Genomic DNA, 21,266 nt, shown 5'->3' with positions numbered 1-21,266 from the left:
TTCAGTAATGAAAACAGGTTGAGTGTTCCTGTGAGATGTGCCGTGGTTCTGCTGTGATTTTTGTTTGGAACTATTTTCGCTGCTGAAACAGAACAAAAACAGCCAATATTGCATCTAAAATGTAAGTGACTTAATTTTAAATGTTTATTAAACTGTTGTAAGAAAATGTCACATTTTCAACCGTGATGGTGTTCAGGAAAAATAATTGAGGTTGCTTAACATATGTTAAAAATATAAAAACTCCACATTTAGATTTTTTATAGGCAGTATGTTGTTAACTGGTTAACTGAGTGTGTGTGTGCGCTCATTTGTGTAGATTTCTGCTCGAGAGGCTGCGCGAGCGTCAACAGCGCAACCTTACCGTTCGTCAGTAAAAGTCAACAACACTGACAGTAATGCAGCGCAATATGAAAGAGTTCGTCTTAGTTTTAACAACCTATGAAACTACTAATGAACAATATGAAACTAAAACGACATAAGCTTAATTTAAAATGTCTTAGGAACTACGGGCTATTTAGAGGTGGATAAACGCTATTTAGAGGTGGATAAACGCACTTTGGAGGTGGGTAAACGCTATTTCCGAATATTGGGAGGTGCGTAAACGGCGTTTACGTGCGTTTAGCCTCCACTACATCCCTGGTCACACTTCACAACATGTTGACGTTTACAGCGTACTGACTGATGGCCTGAAGCAATGGTTAGTAGTTAACAGCATTTTTGGTGTATTTTATAGTAATTTCTTGAGGCACAGCATATTTATAAAAAAAAAGCCTTTTGTATTCAATGGCAAATTACATAATAGTAGTGATTAAACAATTACAGCAGCGTAACATAAAAACAATGCAACTCAATATAATTGTACGTGTGCAGAACCACACTTTATGTAAAATACATAAGAATACTTGTGAGATCACGTCAAAATAACAGGTAAGAACAAACTTATCCAGGTCTAAAAATATATGTTATGCATAATGCCACTGTATCAAACCATGTGACCAATATTTCTGCTAAAAATTAGCCATGAATTATCAATAAAAATGCTTCGTGTTAGATGCATGTGTTTCAATCCGCATTTAAAACAAAACATTATAATTGTTTTATTTTATTATTTTTTTAATTACTATTTAAAGTAATTGCTAATGTTTTGGTTTTGCAGGCATCTGCAGCAACTGTAGAAGTAGTGGAGTGTATAGAGAATATTCCATTATAATGGAGATTATTAAAATTCTTGCTGAGTGTCAGTATGCAATGCAGTGTGAGTCTCTTGGCTCCTCTCCTCTCTATTGTTGCTTTATTGCACAGGCAATACCGAGGGTTGTGCTCATTTGTATTTAAGATCTTTCTCTTGGCAAGGAGCGTCCACAAACACTGGCAAAATAAAGCTATAATGGTGCACAATAACCACAGACAACATGATTCATTTCAGTGCTGGTAGTAGAGTAAGTATTCTCAACAACATTCAGTTCATTGAGTCCTTGGCTCTATTTTTACTATGTAAGCTATTTACTCAGGATCCATAAATCTACTCGTATTAGCATGTTTTGGTATATTATGTTTTCTTGGAAGCATCCTCTGATGTGGCATTTGACTTGGAAACAGTGACCAGTTTTCATGTATACTTTGCAGTTCAGGAGATGGACAGTTCTCCCATCTGGATCATTGAGAAAGCCCAACACAATTAAGCCCAAAATATCTCTTACAGATTCAACTCTGCTGGAAGTACAGACAAGTTATCAAGTGCCTGGATCATCAAGCACTGTCTTCCCAGAATAATCAGCATGTAGCCTCTGATGTGTGAACCTCACCTTACAAATGCACTTTTATTTTAAAATTAAATGTAATATTCTCCTGTCCTTTTCTGCTTATGATCAGATTGATGAAAGCCACTAACCTTGATCTCAGCCAGTGAGGCAATATAACAGTGTCTGCATTATGAAAATGTATTCTGAAATTTGACTAGGTTGGCTCATACTGTCTATTGCTTGGGTCCCCAGGGCTGCGTCCTAAAAGAACACTGAGGACGGTGCTGTGGTCCGCAGAGGAGCCAGGCGGGGTGGGAGCTGCTCAGTACTTCCAACAGCACAAAGTACACTTCCCTATCACACTAAAACTATTGTGTTCTATGGGTGATTTAAAACAAGGGTGTTAAACACAGCCCTGGAATGATTTGAGGGGGAAAAAATATAAATATATAATCTAAAATGATAAAGTATAATTATGTTAAGTTCATTAATTGTATCTAGCCTCAAACTAACTTTGGATACAGAAACACTAGTACTTATAGTATTATTTTTACGTAGGGGTGAGGTTGAAGCAAGGAGGAAGCAGGATCCAAATGCAGCACGTTTATTTAAATACACTCAAACTACACAAAGACCCAGGCAAGGGAACAAGACTCAGGAACAGAACGAGAGTTACGAATGTAACTACGGTTCTATGAGTTCTGGATGACCGCCAGAGGCAGTGCTTCCCACTGAATATTATCTCTCTTGCTCATGCTCAGGTCGAGTCTAATAACAACAAAGTCATCACATGACCAGGTACGTCATGGGGATCCCCTCTATTTAACCCCGTGACATCCTGCAAACTGTCTCTACAGAATCTTCTCGCGAGACTCCGAGTGACAGGGTGCTCTGGCGGTCATCCAGAACTCATAGAACCGTAGTTACATTCGTAACTCTCGTTCTATTTCGTTCTTACTGACCGCCAGAGGCAGTGCTTCCCACTGGATGACTCATAACAACAAGGTCACGAGGAGGCTACTCCTAACCCTAAGCTGAAGTTGAGGGTCCCAAGAGGACTGCCGCTTCCAGAGCACCAGGGGCTGCCACATTAACCCTGTAGTATCTGGAAAAGGTATCAGTGGATGACCAATTAGCCGCTGCACAAATGTCCATTAGAGGTACACCTTTTAATGCTGCCCAAGATGTTGAGATACTTCTTGTTGAATGGCATTTTATGCCGGCTGGCACTGTCAGGTTGTTTTCCTTATATGCCTGGAGAATGACCTCCACCACCCAGTGTGACAACCTCTGCTTTGACAGAGGCTGCCCTTTTCTTGGCCCGCCGTAGCAGAGAAAGAGTTGGTCTGACCGTCGCAGTTTCTCTGTGGCACTCAGATAGCCCCGAAGGGCTCGCACTGGGCATACTTGTTCCATTGGATTGCGCTCTTGTGTGTCAGACACAGAACGATTAAGTGCTACCAACTCAATTGGTTGATTCCTAAATGAAGTTGAGAGCCTTTTGGGTAGGAATGAGGGGTTAGGCCACAATGTCACCATTGTTCCATCCGCATTCCAACGCATACAGGACGTATTGGTTGACAATGCGTGGAGCTCACCAACACGTTTGGCTGACGTTATTGCCAAAAGGAATACAGTCTTTATTGAAAGCCACTTCAGGTCACAATGCTCCATTGGCTCAAATGGGTGTTGTGCAAGTGTTCTTAAAACCAGACTGAGGTCCCATGCGGGTACTCTAACAGTTGGAGCAGGGTGCAATCGCTGAGCACCTTTCAGAAAGCGGGTGATTAGAATATGTGACCCTAGTGATTGACCATTTACCTTTACATGCTGGGCAGAAATTGCAGCCACATATACCTTTAGGGTAGAGGGAGCCCTGTTATTGTCTAGCAGGGACTGCAGAAAACATAACACCATTGGCACTGGGCAGTGGTCTGGGACCAAACTTCTTGGTGTACACCAATCAGTGAAAAGCTTCCACCTGCAAGCATAGATATTCCTGGTGGAAGGTGCTCTAGAATTCAGGATTGTGTTTTGCACCTTAACATCACAAGACTTCAACAGTAATTCTGGCTCTTCAGCGGCCAGACACAGAGCTGTAACCGATCTGGGTTTGAGTGCCAAATCTGCCCCTGCAACTGAAGGAGCAGGTCCTGCCTCCTGGGTAGGCTCCAGGGCTCCCCATTGAGAAGCCTGCATAACATTGGAAACCAATGTCTCCCTGGCCAGTTCGGTGCCACTAGGAGCATCCTGTGGTTCCCTTGAAGAATTCTGTGGAGAGTTGGCAGAATTAAGGGGTTCGGGGGAAAGGCATAGAGTAGAAGATTTGGCCAGGCATGTGCTAACGCATCCTGACCTAACGGGCTGGACTTCTCTGTCCAGGAGAACCACAGGGGGCAGTGGGTCGAGGTCTCTGAGGCAAACAGGTCCACCTGTGCTCTGCCAAATCGTCGCCAAATCATCTGAACAACTTCTGGATTGAGTCTCCATTCTCCTGGCAAAGGTCTGTGGCGAGACAAGAAGTCCGCCACCACATTCGACACTCCCGGTATATGCATTGCCCTGACGCTTGCGAATCGAGGGAAGGCTCATGTCAGGAGGTCTTGTGCTACTCTCAAGGACTGACTGGACCTTGTGCCGCCTTGATGGTTGATATGATATACCACCGATGTATTGTCCGTTCTGATGAGAATATGGCGATTCTTTAGGGCCGGCGCAAAATGCTTCAGAGCTAATTGCACTGCTTGGAGCTCCAGGGTATTTATGTCTTTTGTGGCTTGCTCGGGTTTCCATAATCCCCTGATCATCATGTGCTGCCACACTGCCCCCCAGCCACTTAGTGAAGCATCTGTCTGTATTATCTCCCGGCGAGAGGGAATCACACCCAGAGCTACCCCTTTCGTCAGGAATGACCTCCTTTTCCATTGTTTCAAGGTAAGAAGGCATCGTTCTGTAACTTTGACCAGCCTGCTCCTGTGCCATGTGGGGTTCAGGTGAAGACTGTTTACCCATCTTACAATGGTATCAATGCCGCTGCTGCTGCTAGCATGCCCATCAATCTGAGGACCGCTCTGAATGGCAGCTTGATCTGTTTCCGAAAATGCTGGAGTAAGAGCAATATGCTGTCCACCCTCTGAGGTGATAGGAATGCTTTCATTGATCTCGAGTCTAGAGTGATGCCTATGAATTTCACCGACTGACATGGGGTCAACTGACTCTTGCTGAAATTCACCCTGAGACCCAACTGAGTGACATGGGCAATCAGCAGATTGGTGTGTTCTGTTGCCTGCCCTTGAGATGGAGCACAGATGAGCCAGTCGTCCAGATAAGGGAGCACCTGTACCCCCCTGGCTTGTATTGGGGACAACGCTGCCGCTACGCACCTGGTGAACACCCGAGGGGACAGGGACAGCCCAAATGGTAGGACTCGGAACTGATAGACCTGACCTTGAAATGCAAAGCGGAGAAAGGGTCTGTGTTGCAGTGCAATTGGGATATGAAAATAATCGTCCTTCAGATCTATTGTGGTGAACCACTGTAGTGGTCTGACTGCCTGAAGGACCTCTGTTGTGCGTAGCATGTGGAATGGTAAAACCTTGAGGGACTGATTGAGGCCACGAAGGTCGAGAATGGGCCTTACGCCGCCATCTTTTTTCGGGATTATATAGTACACTGAGTAAAACCCATTTAGCCGTGCTGACCATTTTACTGGTTCTATGGCGTCCTTTTCTAGGAGTTCGGCTACTTGTCTTGACAATGCCAGTGAGCTGTTGGGGTCTTTGACAGTAGTCATCTTGACCCCATTGAAAGCAGGGGCCCGCCGTCGAAATTGCAGCCTGTACCCTTGAGATAGCGTTGCTATTAACCAAGGGTCTGAGGTGTTCTCTTTCCAGAAATTGAGCTGCTGGTGTGAAAAACGTCCGACGGTTGGCCCCAGGACTTCATGCCCTGCGAGCCTGGGCTTTATTGTCTCTGGGGGGGCGCTGACCTGACGCCCTGCCCCTTGGAGCCCGAAATACTTGCTGTCCTCGTGCTCTGGGGTACTGCACATGCTGATCTAGTTGCCTTGGCTGGCTCCTCTGAACAGCACCAGAACGAACTAAAGGTTGAGAGCGAGTAGGATACCGCCCCCCATACCCTTGTCTAACTTGTGATGGTGGAGTTCCTCTTAGGTCTGCCAGCTGCTGTCTGGTCTTATTCGTCTGAATGCTCTGTTCCAGAGTTTGCTGTGCCGCTGGTCCAAACAGTTGGCCTGGGACTACAGGGAGGTCACGAAGTGTTCTCCTACAGGCCTCTGACAATGGAGACTGTGCCAGCCATACTTGCCGGCGTGCCTGAGTGAGTGTTGACATGAGTCTACCCAACTCTCGTGACATGAATGCGAATGCTTGCAATGATGCATCGCTTAGTATTTGGGCTGAAGGATCACCCCCAATAGGTTGGAGAGACTGGGATAGCGCCAGCATAAGATGGGAGAGTGAGTTCCCTATGCGACCCATGCGTGCTGCAGTATTGTACGCTTGACTAAGAAGATCGTCCGTTATTCTGCACTGAGGTCGTGGGCAGCGAGCATTAGGTCTCCAAGCCTCTTCCGGTGATATAATAAAAGAGGCGATAAATGGATCCACTTTCGGCATCTGACCCAGGCCATAAGAGTCTGGTTCGTGCATTGCTGCCAAGGCCCTGCTTGCTGTGGTATGATGAGTAAGTGACTTGGGATTAGCCCAGCACCTCTGTAGTTCCCCGATATAATCCTTGGATGGGGGAATGCTAAGAGCAGATGGTTTTGCCGTTCCTCTGAAAAAGGCACTGGAGGGAGCTGCCACTGTAGGGGCAGTGTCCAGGCTTAAGCGTGCCAATGCAATCTGAAGGGCTTGTCTCACCACATCCTGATCTGATTCTACTCCTTCAGCTGAACCCTGTGCCGTGTTCTGAGAGTCCTCATGAGAGAAGTGAGAGTGGCTTACTGATAAGAATTCCTCATTTCCCTCCTCCCGAAACTGTTTTTTAGAGGCTGCCATGGACAGCATATCCTCCTCAGGAACAGGTAATCCCTTACTGGGATTTCTCAACATCGGTGATGATGCCTCCCTTGGTTGCAGATTTAGAATTAAAGACTTAATCTGGGCAAACTCTGAGGTCAACACCTCCACTCTATTGGTTAAAGAATCCTCTCTATGTCTCTTACTGGTGGAGACACTCACCGTTTCCACCCTTTTCCGCTTAGCCGACACTTTTCCCTGCCGAGGGGCCTCTGAGATCAAGAGTGCCTCTACTGCAGCTAGTCTGGAGGTTCTCCGCTCCCACGACATGGTGCTACAATTCATACAGGCATCCTCAGTGAGGCCCTGCTTCAAATGTTCCAATCCTAAGCAGGATGGACAGCAGTCATGTCCATCGTCCTGCTGTAAAGTGGCCCTGCACACAGTGCACGTCAGGCTAAGCTGTTCCATACTGCCACAGCAGTGCTTTATTGAAGGCCAAGCGAGAACACTCTGGGAGCCACAAAAATTCTATACGGTAAGGTACCGAATTAGAAATTTTTATTATTATTTTGTAATTTTTAATTTTTTTTTTTTACACAGCCAAACTAGTGGTAATACTTATCCCACTGTTAATAGAAGTACCAGGTGGTAGCAGTCCAGAAAACAGAGCGAAAACACTCGTATATAACGCAACTGCTTGAAATATACTACCTATATAAGAAAAAAGAAACAAAAACAATGAAATTGGATATACATAGCTACATGTGTAAGACTATGTAATTTATAAAAATACTTACCTAATTTGAATGCTCAATATGAATACAACCGACTGCCGTGAACGCCGATGGTCTGTAACGAAAAATATATTGTTGTTCCTGGAGCGCACACACTCTTACTGTTCGCGATAATTAATCACTATGTGGCTTTTCTTCGGAGCGAAACCACTCTGAGATGCCACTTATACACGTTTCATCAAAGAAACAATATCCGGTGCTTATAAGCAACTTACCGCGCTCTGGCAGCGACCGGAATACACAGCCGTGTTCCAACAAAGTAAGTTTGTCTTCAATCCGCCGCAGCCTCTGGAGGACGCACAACGCAAAAATGTTTGTTACGAGGCTGTGAAAGACGGAATCCAAGTATTCTGAATGAAAGATTTTTCTCTTCGACCTGTAATCTGCACGTATGCGAGAAGATTAAAGAGACAGTTTGCAGGATGTCACGGGGTTAAATAGAGGGGATCCCCATGACGTACCTGGTCATGTGATGACTTTGTTGTTATTAGACTCGACCTGAGCATGAGCAAGAGAGATAATATTCAGTGGGAAGCACTGCCTCTGGCGGTCAGTAAGAACGAAATAGAACAACCTACATCAACATAACAATCAAACAAGAACTCACAAAGACTGGACTGAAACACAGGGCTTAAATACAGGGGCAAAGGATCTAGATAGGATAACAAGGGGGTGTGGTTAATGGGAAACACCTGTGAAGACTAATAGACAGACAGGGAACCACTAAACATGACAAGACAAACCCACACGTGACAATTACGGATTATCAGTTGACGTCATTTCTACAGGTTCTGATAGGTTAACAGTACAGATCATTTTAGCAGCATCCAAACATGGTAGTCTGTTCTTTATGCAAATGAGGTTACTTAAAAACATTGGACACACTTTGACACTTTTATACGTAAGAAATGGTCACAAGTGAGGGTCACGTAAGATTCACAAGTGAGTCATAAATTCCGGAAGGACTCTTCACATCTGGGACGCTGTTGAACTCTCCTGGAGACTATTCCTTTGTGATGGTTACATGCCTCTAAAAATAATAAACAACCCCTGCAAGCACAATTAGATTAAACATAGGCAATAACTTCTCCCTTCAAAGCTGAGTTTTGTCAGGACTGCACTGCAACATAAAAACTACATCCACACAGAGCACATATAGTGACCAATTGTGCTATACATCCTATAAAGAATTAAACATGCTAAGTCTTTACAAATGCTAAAGACATATTTGTGAATAAAGTTTGAACTGACAATTTTCTTTCTACAAAAAATTACTTGGTTAATTTTTTAACAAGTACATATTTATTCTCTGGAAGTCTAAATGAGGCTAAATGAGTAAACACTGTTACTGAATTCCTGACATGGGTCAGACCCTTAGTCACATTGCCTGTAACAGAAATACCAGAATAGGTACGCTGGTTTTAAGAAAACTATGATTTCCAATTCATTATATAGAACAAGAAGATGGATCGCAAATCTATCCCTTCACAACTTGCAGCTGTAAAACGCCTCGGTCACGTATGGTAACCCTGGTTCCCCAAGGAGGGAACGGAGACGTACGTCAGAGGGGATCTGACGATATGGGGATCTCGCTTGAGAGACCAATCCACTTCGAGTGTAAACTAAACGAGCCAATGTACATTGGCATGCGATTATTTGCAACAGCTGCTCTGCCTCGCAGCGCGAGCATATAATGAGCAGCAGGTGCGTCGGATCTTTGTGTTTCCGTTGAGGAGCCGGACTTTGTGACTCGGCCTTACAGCAGAGACTCGGCAACCATGGCGACGTACGTCTCCGTTCCCTCCTCGGAGAACGAGGGTTACCATACATAACCGAGCCGTTCTCCTTCGTCAGTCACTCTCTACGTACTTCAGAGGTGATCTGACGATATGGGGATATCTACCAACACGCCACTGCTGCTGGCCCTTCCAGCGCTTCGCTTGAGTCTCCTGGCCTGACCGCAGTGTTGGGCAGAAAGAAGGAGCTCTAAGCAGAGAAGGTCAGTTACTGCTGTTCCGCAAGACCCACTCAGTGTGACTAATTGGATAACGTTGGGAAAGCGTGCCCTGGAGAAGGGGACGCCGCGGAAGCCACACCCTACGCGGAGGGATTTACTGTGGTGGTAAAGCCTGGAACACACCAAGCCGACGGTCGACCGTCGGGCAGTTTTTGTGCGTTGGCCGACTAAGTCTTCTCAGTGTGTTCCGCACGGTTCCGCACCGCCGGCTGAAATTGGTCCTCGTCGGCTTTGTTTCGGCCGGTTCGACATGTTGAATCGGTGTCGGGCCGTCGTTGAAAGAAGGAACTCTGATGGGCTGTTCTGCTTAGTGAACGAGTCAGTGCACGAGAATAATAGCAAAACAGCGAGCGAAGTCAAAACGGTAGAGATAGAAGGCTGTGCTTATGTTACGTCATCTTACCTGAGTGTTCCTTGGCGAATATTTGAATATTAACATGAGCGGAGTGGAATAAAGAAATTGTTTAGCAGGATTGATATTCAAAACGGTAAGCACGCACTGCTTTGTTTACGGTGTGTATCTGCAGCCTGCAGCTTCTGTTTCCCTTTTTGAATTACGAATATAGATAACTAGATATCTGCAGAAATAGACAGTTGTCTCATTTACACGCAGGCGCAGAACGCGCATTCTAGCTAACAGTCGACAGTAGTTCTCTCGGTGTGTTTAAGTGCAGCTTTTTACCCCGACGCGAGGCGACAACACAGTCGGCTTTCATCAGCGCTAGTTCGTCTGCGTCGGCTTGGTGTGTTCCAGGCTTTACACATATGGACTAGCCAAGCAGGGTAGTGCAACATATGGCAATCTCTGGGGTGGTTCCAGCATAGTTCTAGGGGGGAAAGAACACCAGCAGAGACGACAGAGTGGACTCTGTCGAGGGAAAGACACGGGCTCGTTCGCAGAGGAGCTGGACCGTGGAAGAATACACATATGGTGTCGCCGCAGGGACCACTATATATGGACACCCAGCCTAACACAGGTTCCACAATGCATATGAGTGTAGGCCTGGCGTCATACGCTCCGCAACGTCTGACTGCCGCAGGGGTGACGGAGGAACTCAACAGGATTAGCCATTTCTGGGGAACACTACTGGAGCAAATAGACGCACGTATCCGGCCCAGCGGGCGGGAGTGGCGTTGCAAGCCAACACTAGGGTCCTTCGCGCTACTGGCCACTGGAGGCAGGTACACAGGAAGATACCGGCTCTACGCGAAGGCTATAGAGTCTAGCAAATGTGTTGGGTGTCGCCCAGCCCGCAGCTCTTCATATATCTGTCAGCGAGGCTCCTTGAGCCAGCTGGGAGCAACACTTCTGCTTGAGTGTGCTCGCAACCCGAACGGGCAAGGCACGTCTTGGGATTGGTGGGGCAGAGGGTGCGTGGGATGGCCTGGTGGCGTCCCCGAACCACAGATCGTTGCCCGTTGGTGATAGAGGGGGAGGGGGACTGGCAAATCATAGAAGCATCGAAAAAATGAACTTTGATGATGTCTTGCACCTCTGCCAGGTTTAGCCATGGACCACCAGGGTGGACATCATCTGACCGAAACCACGTGATTTAAACCATGGTCAGTCACTATGCGCAACTCAACCCCGACTTAGAACCACCCTCGTGCATTGAGTGTTTTGGCCTTCCACAGACTTGTAGGGTGGCCATCACATGCAGGGAAGAGGCGGTCTGCAATTGGCAGAGCCACCCAACCACCAAGGAATTTTTTTTCTGCAGATTTTGCCATGTTTGGCTTGCCATATCGGCGCCAATATGCTTCCATACTGCCAAAGTTTTTCACACACATCCGGGCAGATGGCACACGGTCAAACTCGATGGCACACGGCACGCTGAGCGCTCAAGCACCTTATGAGAACGGCAAGACGAACAACGTGCCGATGTGGTCATGCTCTCATGAGAGAGCATAAACCATCCACGAACGCAGTCTCAGCATGTTTGCGATGCGCTAGAGGAGTGAGGGGCCCGAGGTAGTGGTCTCGTTGGGGAACGCTCACTGTAATTCTCAGATCACCAGTGCTAAAGTAGCCCTTTTCTGGTGACCACCAGAAGAGGAACTAGATCGTGGAATAGGCAAAGGGACTCCACCTCGTTTGAGGCACTTGAGTCTAGACTGCGCATCTAGAGCACCGAACGACGCGCGCTGGGTCGCCATGACAACCCGCGTTGTCAGCCGGCAACTCGATGGCACACGGCACGCTGAGTGGCTCAAGCCTTTACGAGAAAGGGGAGACGAACAACATCCCGATGTTATCATGCTCTCATGAGAGAACATGAACCACCCATGAATGCAGTCTCAACATGCTTAAGCCCAGGCATGTGAAACAGTGATCATGGCCGTCAAATGAGCACAGGAAACGACCGCATCCAGAAACACGCGGTTTGAATGACATCTTGAAAAAGACGCAGTGTCAAATCGTGTATGCTCTTTCAGGAAACTGCTCTCTCTGGTGCTGAAGTACCCAGGGATGGCCGTGGCTACACAAACAGAGGACGATAGTGCTAGCCTGATGTGAGCACTCACATTCTCATTGAAGGCGCAACATTCTGAGGTGTGAAAACAGCTGGTGTCGGCTCTCTGTGAGATCGCGACCAGCGATGTCTGCGCTGTAACACCAACACCTGTTTGAAGAGGCGTTCTCCTGAAGAAGCAGACTTGTTTTTTTTAAAGTTAAAACACTCTCAGATAAGATTGCAGAGCAGGAACAGCATTCACCGTCTGGCTCCGAAGCGAAAGACAAAGATGCGGTGCACCTGCTGCTCATTATATGCTCGCGCTGCGAGGCAGAGCAGCTGTAAATCATTGCATGCCAATGTACATTGGCTCGTTTAGTTTACACTCGAAGTGGATTGGTCTCTCAAAGCGATATCCCCATATCGTCAGATCACCTCTGACATACGTAGACTGCTGATTTAGTAACGTGAAAATATTATGGATATTTAATATTAATAAATAGATGATTTTCCCATGTTTGCATTGCATAATTGTTAGATAGGCTGTGATGCATTAATATTGATTTAATCCTGACAGTTTATTTTCCTTTTTTATGCCTCAGTTTGTGATAATGTTCAGTTTCAGATGGATTATATAGGCTAGTTAGTTATCTTACCAAGAGCTGTAGGTAGTTAAAATAAATTTTTTGTCAGTGTAGTTGTTTGAAAAATATTCACTAATTACCAATTTAATATGTGTGTCAGTGACGTGAATATATTCAAACAGACATTTGACATTCAAAATGCAATTCATACATATATTCTGACATTTATGTAAAAAATGGCTGAGTGACACAACTGTCCCGATAACATAATGAAGAAATAAAGCCAGAAAAAAAATAACAAAAGAGGAAATGATATCATAAAGAGAAACACTCGTGACACTGTGTCAAGGTCTTAAAGTCTTTCATAATTTCAAATAATTTGAGGAGAAGTTCAGGCTGTAAAATGCCATGAAGTGCAAATCCCCCAAACCTAATGATGTTCATGCATTAATAAGTTCATGATTTGTAGTAAAAAAATAAATAAAAAAAATAATAGTAATATTAAGCATTAAGCATTAATATGTTGTTACTTTATACTTAATGGTTACATTATTAGTTTGATTAAATTGAAACTTTTCTCTCAAAACTTTCAAAATATGAAACCAACATGAATACAAAGAATACAGTTACAGTTTTCTTATTATTTATTGTCGGCACTCTTATGTCATTCACTCTTGTATGGTATATGTAATCTCTGGTGGATGTAATTAGTAAATCCCATATGTATTTACCACAATATTAGTTATTAAAGCATCATGAAGTGACCTTGTTCTAGAATGTGTTACAGATCACCTGAGTTGTCTGTACTAGCAATATGGCATGTTCTATGTATTTTGAAAACATGTAGGTATACAGTCCTGGTCAGAAATATTGGCACATTTGGTAAATATGAACAAAGAAGCCTGTTAAAACAAATCTGCATTGTTAATCCTTTTGACCTTCTTTCAAAATATTCACAAAAATCGTCTCGGTTACGGATGTAACCCTCGTTCCCTGAGTAGGGAACGGAGACGTTACGTCGGATGACGGAGAATGGGGGTTTCGCCAGAAAGCCTATCATCTTCGAGTATTAAAAAACGAGCCTATGGCAATGAAATGCCATGGGTCTGCGGAATTTGCATAATGTATCTCCGCCCCACCGCGTGGGTATTTAAGGAGAGACACCTGCAACAGCAGATCATGTCTTCCCTGAGGAGCTGAGACTGAACTCAGGTGTCTACCCAGCGGTACAGCGGAAGTGGCAGGGAGACGTAACGTCTCCGTTCCCTACTCAGGGAACGAGGGTTACATCCGTAACCGAGACGTTCCCTTTCGTAGTCACTCCGAGTTACGTCGGATGACGGAGAATGGGGGTCCCCGTGTAATCACGCCACCTTCACAGCTGTCTTCCAGTGCCCTGCGAAGTCTGACCTCCCTGTCGTGATATAGGCACGGACGAAGGAGTCCTACTTAACACAGGAATACCAAGGTACACTGGGAAGCATATCTCAGGGGAGATATGTCGCAGCATGCCTACCCATAGGGAGGACTTAAGAATACACATATGGCCGAGGGGGCTTCATATGGAGGAACACTGGAGTGACCAGCCCGTGGGGTAGCAACTTTCAACTCCAGGAGTGGCAAGGTGGCTTGCCGAGGGAAAGACACATGCTCAAAGAGGCTTACAGTGGAAATACACATGTGGGGGTTACTCAGAGGAGGAACCATGCACACGGAGGCACCTAGCCGACGCACAGGCAATAGACACTGGCGCCAGCGTCAACAGTGCTGGAGGAACTCAGGGCTTCAGAGAGGAAGGCTACCTGAGGAAATATCGCACGTATCCAGTCCGTGGATTGGAATGGCGAGCAAGCGAGACACCTAACGGCTCCCATGTTAGCTTGAAAAAGACAGTACATGGGCGGAGACTGGCTCCACTCGGAGATTGTAAAATCTGGCGAATGTGTTGGGTGTCGCCCAGCCTGCAGCTCTGCAGATGTCTGTTAGCGAGGCGCCACGCGCTAAAGCCCAAGAGGACGCCACACTCCGGGTGGAGTGGGCGGTCACACCGAGGGGGCACGGTCGACCTTGCTGCTGGTATGCCAAAGCAATGGCGTCCACTATCCAGTGGGATAACCTTTGCTTGGAGAGAGCCTTTCCCTTCAGCTTCCCACCATAACAGACAAAGAGCTGGTCTGAGGTCCTGAAACACTGCGTCCTGTCTACGTAAGCACGGAGGGCGCGTACTGGACAGAGCAGTGTCAAGGCTGGGTCTGCCTCCTCCAGGGGCAGCGCTTGCAGGTTCACCACCTGGTCCCGGAAGGGAGTGGTGGGAACCTTGGGCACATATCCAGGCCGGGGTCTCAGGATCACGTGAGAGCAGGCCGGCCCGAATTCCAGGCACGCTTCGTCAACGGAGAGTGCGTGCAGATCCCCCACCCTCTTGATGGAGGCCAGTGCAACCAGGAGCGCTGTCTTCATTGACAGCAACTTAATCTCCACTGATTGCAGAGGCTCAAAGGGAGCCCTCTGCAGGGCATATAAGACCACTGAGAGGTCCCAAGAGCGTACGAGAGGAGGGCGAGGAGGATTCAGTCTCCTCGCTCCTCTCAGGAACCTGATGATCAGGTCGTGCTTTCCCAGAGACTTACCTTCAACTGCATTGTGATAAGCGGCGATAGCGGCCACATACACCTTCAGGGTGGAGGGAGACAGCCTTCGCTCCAGCCCGTCTTGCAGAAAGGAAAGCACGACACCGATCGAGCATCTCCTGGGGTCTTCTCGCCGAGAAGAGCACCAGTTGACGAAGAGATTCCACTTCAACGCGTAGACGTGTCTCGTGGAAAACGCTCTAGCGGAAGTGATGGTAGCCGCCACCGCAGGTGGCAGGGTACTCAAACCTGCCTCATCCCGTCCAGGAGCCACACGTGGAGTCTCCAAAGATCGGGACGAGGGTGCCATAGGGTGCCCCGTCTCTGAGAAAGGAGGTCCTTCCTCAGAGGAATTGGCCAAGGAGGTGCTGTCGCGAGGAGTATCAGTTCGGAGAACCAGGTCTTGGTGGGCCAGTATGGGGCGACCAATATGACCTGCTCCTCGTCCTCCTTGATCTTGCACAGAGTCCGTGCGAGAAGGCTCACTGGGGGAAACGCATATTTGCGTAGGCCCTGCGGGCAGCTGTGCGCCAGTGCATCCGTGCCGAGCGTGCCCTCGGACAGGGAGTAATACAGGGCGCAATGGGATGAGTCATGGGAGGCAAACAGATATCTCTGTGCGTCCCCGAACTGGTCCCATATCAGCTGGCCGCTGGGGATGGAGTCGCCATTCGCCAGAGGTTGGCCGGAGCCGTGACAGCTCGTCGGCTGCAAGGTTCCGCTCTCCTGGAATGTAAATAGCACGAAGGGACCTCAGGTGCTTCTGACTCCATAAGAGGAGGTGGCGTGCGAGTTGCGACATACGGCGAGAGCGTAGACCACCCTGATGGTTGATGTACGCTACTGTCGCGGTATTGTCCGAACGGACAAGTACGTGTTGACCCTGGAGCAGCGCGTGGAAGCGGTGCAGGGCAAGGCGTACTGCCAGCAACTCGAGGCAATTGACATGCATGAGGCGCTGGGGTCCTGTCCAGGAGCCCGCGGCTGCATGTCCATTGCACATGGCGCCCCAGCCCGTGGCAGAGGCATCTGTGGAGACAACAACATGCCTGGAAACTCGTTCTAGGGGAACTCCGGCCCGTAGAAAGCTGAGGTTCCGCCACAGGGTGAAGGACTGACGGCAGGTCGGAGTTATTGGAACTCTGAGCGTACCGCGATGCCATGCCCACCTCGGGACCCGATCGCGAAGCCACAGCTGAAGCGGTCTCATATGAAGCAATCCGAGTGGCGTTGCCGCGGCTGCGGATGCCATATGCCCCAGGAGCCTCTGAAAAAGTTTCAGTGGGACCGCACTCTTGCCCTCGAACTGTCGAAGACAAGTCAGCAGTGAGTGTGCGCGCTCGCTCGTAAGCTGCGCGGACATGGCGACCGAGTCTATCTCCATACCAAGAAAAGAGATCCTCTGCACGGGGCAAAGTTTGCTCTTCTCCCAGTTGACCCGAAGGCCCAGACGGGCTAGGTTCCGGAGCACTAGATCTCTGTGTTCGCAAACCTGGACTCGAGAGTGAGCTAATATTAGCCAGTCGTCGAGGTAATTCAGGATGTGAACCCCGTGTTCGCGCAGGGGAACAAGGGCTGCCTTGACGACCTTCGTAAAGACGCGAGGAGACAGAGCCAACCCGAATGGGAGAACTGCGTACTGGTATGCCTGCCCCTCGAAAGCAAACCGAAGAAACGGTCTGTGTCGAGGTAAAATGGAGACATGAAAGTAGGCGTCCTTCAGGTCTATCGCTGCAAACCAATCCTGTGGCCGCACGCATTCGAAAATGCGTTTGGTCGTGAGCATCCTGAACGGCAGCCTGTGAAGGGAGCGGCTCAAGACGCACAGATCCAGGATTGGCCGTAACCCACCGGTCTTCTTGGGGACAATGAAGTACGGGCTGTAAAACCCTGACCTCATTTCGGCTGGAGGGACAGTCTCGATTGCACCCTTCGCCAGCAGGGTGGCAACCTCCGCTCTCATGATCGGGGCATTGCCACCGACCAAAGTAAACGGACTCCCCTGAAGCGGGGAGGAGACCGTGCGAATTGGATCGCATAGCCGAGCCTGATAGTTCGGGCGACCCAGCGGGACAGGTAGGGAAGCTCTAACCAAGCTCCCAAGAACTGAACCAGCGGAAACATCCGAACGACATACGTCCCCCCGGAGGGGCAGCGAAGCGGAGTGACCGGCCCAGGCGTGGGTGGCATAGCGGCCCGGTGCGGGGGCACGGTCATGCTCCGCGTCCTGACAGAGGAGACCAGGGAAGGACCAGCGTTCCACGGGGGTCTGCTCTGCCAGGGGTCTGGCGACAGAGGGGGACGAGGGTGGTGTGGTCCGGAGACGGCACACACTGTCATCCGCGCCCTCAGAGACAGAGGGGGACGAGAGCGGCAAGGCCCGGGAGCGTCGCGCACTGTCGTCCGGCCCTCTGAGGGCTCAGAGATGGGATGCAGCTCTTTGGTTTAGAAAGATTCTCCCCCAGCCCTCCACCGGGGGAAGGAGTGGCCCTGCAACCACTCCCTGAAGAACTGCAACCCACATCTGAGCTGCACGTAACGGGAGTGCCGCAAGCCTGGCCTTGGCGGGGCTGCGGGACCGGTACGGGCAGGGGCGCCTTCCTGCGACCACCTCCACGGCGCGGCCCGGTGCTGCTGGGGGCCGGGCGGGAGGGGGCGGAAGTCGCAGGAGGGCGCATTCGGCCGCAAGCGGACTGAGGCGTCTGAGCCGGCAGCTGGAGGCAGCAAAGCCGCGGGGTCAGACAAAATAGCCACAGTCCACTTCTGGGCGGCCGAGAACTGTTGGGCAGAGTCCTCGACCGCGCCGCCGAAGAGGCCAGCCTGGGATATGGGGGAGTTGAGGAAACGAAATCACTCAGCCTCGCGCACATCAACCAGGTTAGCCAGAGGTGTCTGACCACCTATGTGGACATCACCTGACTCAGGGAGCGTGCGGTCACCTACGTCGCTCGGAGAGCAAGGTCGGTGACGGCAGGCAGCTCAAGGATGAGCCCTGAATCAGCCCTACCCTCGTGCATGTCATTGAACACCCAGGAGGATGGCAATAACACGCAGTGAGGTGGCAGCCTGCCCCGCAGCTCTATAGGTCCCCACCACCGGAGTAGACAAGAACCTACAGGCATAGGAGGGGTGCTTAAGAGTCGCCACGCCAGGTGGAGGCGCTGTGGGGACACATAAGTGTTGCCACAGAACACTCCACAGGGGGAACCCCAGTGCACCCTAGGCCGCGGCCTCTACAAGGGCAGAGAAGGCGGAAGAGGCCACTGAGCAGTCGCGAAAAGTCAAGGAGACTTCCACGATCTCTTCATGCACGTCCGGGTAGAAAGGATTTGGGTTCGCCACCCCCAAAAACCAATCACCCGGGAAGCATAGCTGTGCACTCTGGATCAAACTCGTTATGCTAGCACATCCGAGGACGGCAGCACAGACGAGCCATCATCTCTAGAGGACTCCAGCTCACCTTGTGATGCGGTGATACATGATTTCATCAGCCGGGGTACCGAATGAGACCGCGGGCCCGCGGGCGGGCCGGCGAACTCACCTGGGACCACGCAGGTTGCAATGTGAAAGACGGGGTGTGGACCGAGGAATTTTTCGTCGGTTTAGTTCCAAACCTGCCGTCTTAGGTCACCCTGGCCACCAGCCGAAGTATTATCTCACGTGGAGAAAAATAGATCGGGGTGTGGATGAGGGGACTCTCACTCATTGAGCTCATCGAGTCTCGATTGTTACATTGCGATGGTCACGTTCCCAGTGAGAGAACGTGACACACCCACGAGCGCTGTCTGAGCGCGATCAAAGCCCAAACACTCAAAACAGCGCTCGCGCCCATCAGCTGAATCTATCAGAATACCACACTCAGAAAAACACGGGCAGATCGTCTTTAGAAAGACGCGTCTTTAAAAAGACGTGCCGCGTGCAGCTCTTTAGTGAGAGGAAAAACTCCGCGGATGTTGAAGCGACCAGGGAGAACACACAGACTGGCAGACCACTGCTCAGCTCGCAGGCAATGTGAAACTCGCTGGATACCGCCGTCACACCAACACCGGAGAGTTCGCTCGTCTCGAAGAGATGTAGTCACTGAGAAAACTCAGGATTTGGCTTGTGGAGTGAAGAGATGCTCTTGGCTCCGAAGCGAAAACATGATCTGCTGTTGCAGGTGTCTCTCCTTAAATACCCACGCGGTGGGGCGGAGATACATTATGCAAATTCCGCAGACCCATGGCATTTCATTGCCATAGGCTCGTTTTTTAATACTCGAAGATGATAGGCTTTCTGGCGAAACCCCCATTCTCCGTCATCCGACGTAACTCGGAGTGACTACGAAAGGGAACTAACATTTTATTGATGTAAAACAATTTAAAATGGGGTGAAAATCTCATTATGAAATAAATGTCTTTCTCTAATACACATTAGCCACGATTAATGACTTTTATTCAATACTTTTTGCAACCTCATTTTGCCAAGGTGACAGCTCTGAGTCTTCTCCTATAATGCCTGATGAGTTGAGACCATTCATCCATGCAGAACCTCTCCAGATCCTTCAGATTCCCAGATCCATGCTGATATACTCTCCTCTTCAGTTTTCTATAGGATTCTGGTCAGGGGACTGAAATGGCCATGGCAGAACCTCAATTTCGTGCTCAGTGACCCCTTTTGTATTGATTTTGATATTTGTTTTGGCTCATTGCCCTGATGGAAGATCCAACAATGGCCCATTTGAAGATTTCTAGTAGAAACAGTCAGGTTTTGATTTTTTTATCTGTTGGTATTTGATAGAATCCATGATGCCACAACATTAAAAATCCAGCAGTATATTTAATTGTATACATGGGGTACTTTTTTATCCATGTGTGCACCAAACCCAACTTGAGTGTTTGCTGCCGACCATAGAACCCAGTCCTGTTTGAAGGTCAAGTAGTGTCTGAAAACTGAATATGCTAAAGTTTGTTTTTAGATGAGAGCAGAGGATTTTTCTTGAAACCCTCCCGGACAACTTGTGGTGGTGATAGGTGCTGTTATTTTTTTAGGCTTTCTGACCCCAAGACTATTTTCTGCAATTCTCAAGCTGTGATCCTTGAAGAGTCTTTGGCCACTCAAACACACGTGTCCTCTTCCATGCAGATTCATAACATTTTCTGTTGATTGGAACTTCTTAATGATAGCCCAGATGGTGGAAATGGGAATTTTCAATGCTTTAGCTATTTTCTTGCCACTTTCAGCACATCAGAACTATATTCTTTTGTTTTACCTATTGTGATGGATGATGGCCTTTGTGTTTCCTCATACTCCTGTGAAACAGGAAGTCATGGCTGGTTAACTTTATGTTCCTAGTCACCCTGTTGTGCTAAATATTGTAAATATGAAGGGGAATAAACTTCAGAGATATTTCACTCATAGGAATTTTTAGGGGTACCAATAATTGTGGCCAACATCTATTAAAGAAAAGACATGTATTTTTAATTAGTTTTACTTAAATTAAATGTTAGGTTTTATGTGATTTAAAAAAATATATATATCAAAAGGATAAACAATGCAGATTTATTTTCACAGCCTTCTTTGATCGTATTTACCATGGGTGCCAGTAATTCTGACCACGACTGTATCAGTTAAACATTAACAGAAATTTAATGTAGCACATTTTCTCTGTGCATTATGTGAGTACTCTTTTGTCCTTGAGAGCACTTTTGAAATCTTCCATCAGGATCTCTTATCCTGAAAGTACACAGTACCGTCACAATTAGTTCTGTTTATAATTATTTAAATAGCCTATTTTACTGTTTTGGATTATGGCATCTGACAAAAAGGTTTTACCAGGTCTGTGTGGTGTCTGTTTTAATGCTGAAAGTACTCTCAGAATTGATCCTAATTTTAGCTGGAGGAGCAAATTGGCTGAAATTTCTGTCAATTAATGTTTTACTTGGACTCTTCTGGTTTTGGAGCGAACAGTGCAATAAACCGTATTTGTCAGGTCTGTGTGCTGTAAAGTGATACTTTATGGTATGGAACAATTTAGTCAGCAGACATAAAACTCTATTGTATCTGCGCACTGCCATGG

General features: G+C 48.1%; 1 protein-coding gene across 1 annotated transcript in view; it reads left to right on the top strand.

The window, feature by feature from the left end:
• The window catches only part of LOC130077467 (carboxypeptidase Q-like), a 99,213-nt gene that overhangs the window by 65,035 nt on the left and 12,912 nt on the right, over positions 1–21,266 (top strand). Inside the window, exon 6 of the mRNA XM_056242711.1 lies at positions 1,995–2,086. Coding sequence (XP_056098686.1) covers positions 1,995–2,086 — 92 coding nt within the window. The remainder of the gene's footprint in view (positions 1–1,994; positions 2,087–21,266) is intronic.

Source organism: Rhinichthys klamathensis, unplaced genomic scaffold (genome assembly GCF_029890125.1).
Source record: "Rhinichthys klamathensis goyatoka isolate OS25496 unplaced genomic scaffold, OSU_Roscu_1.1 h1tg000023l_1, whole genome shotgun sequence".
Lineage (NCBI taxonomy): Eukaryota > Metazoa > Chordata > Actinopteri > Cypriniformes > Leuciscidae > Rhinichthys > Rhinichthys klamathensis.
Note: the sequence above shows the minus strand (reverse complement) of the source record. Positions and strands in the feature narration are given on the sequence as shown.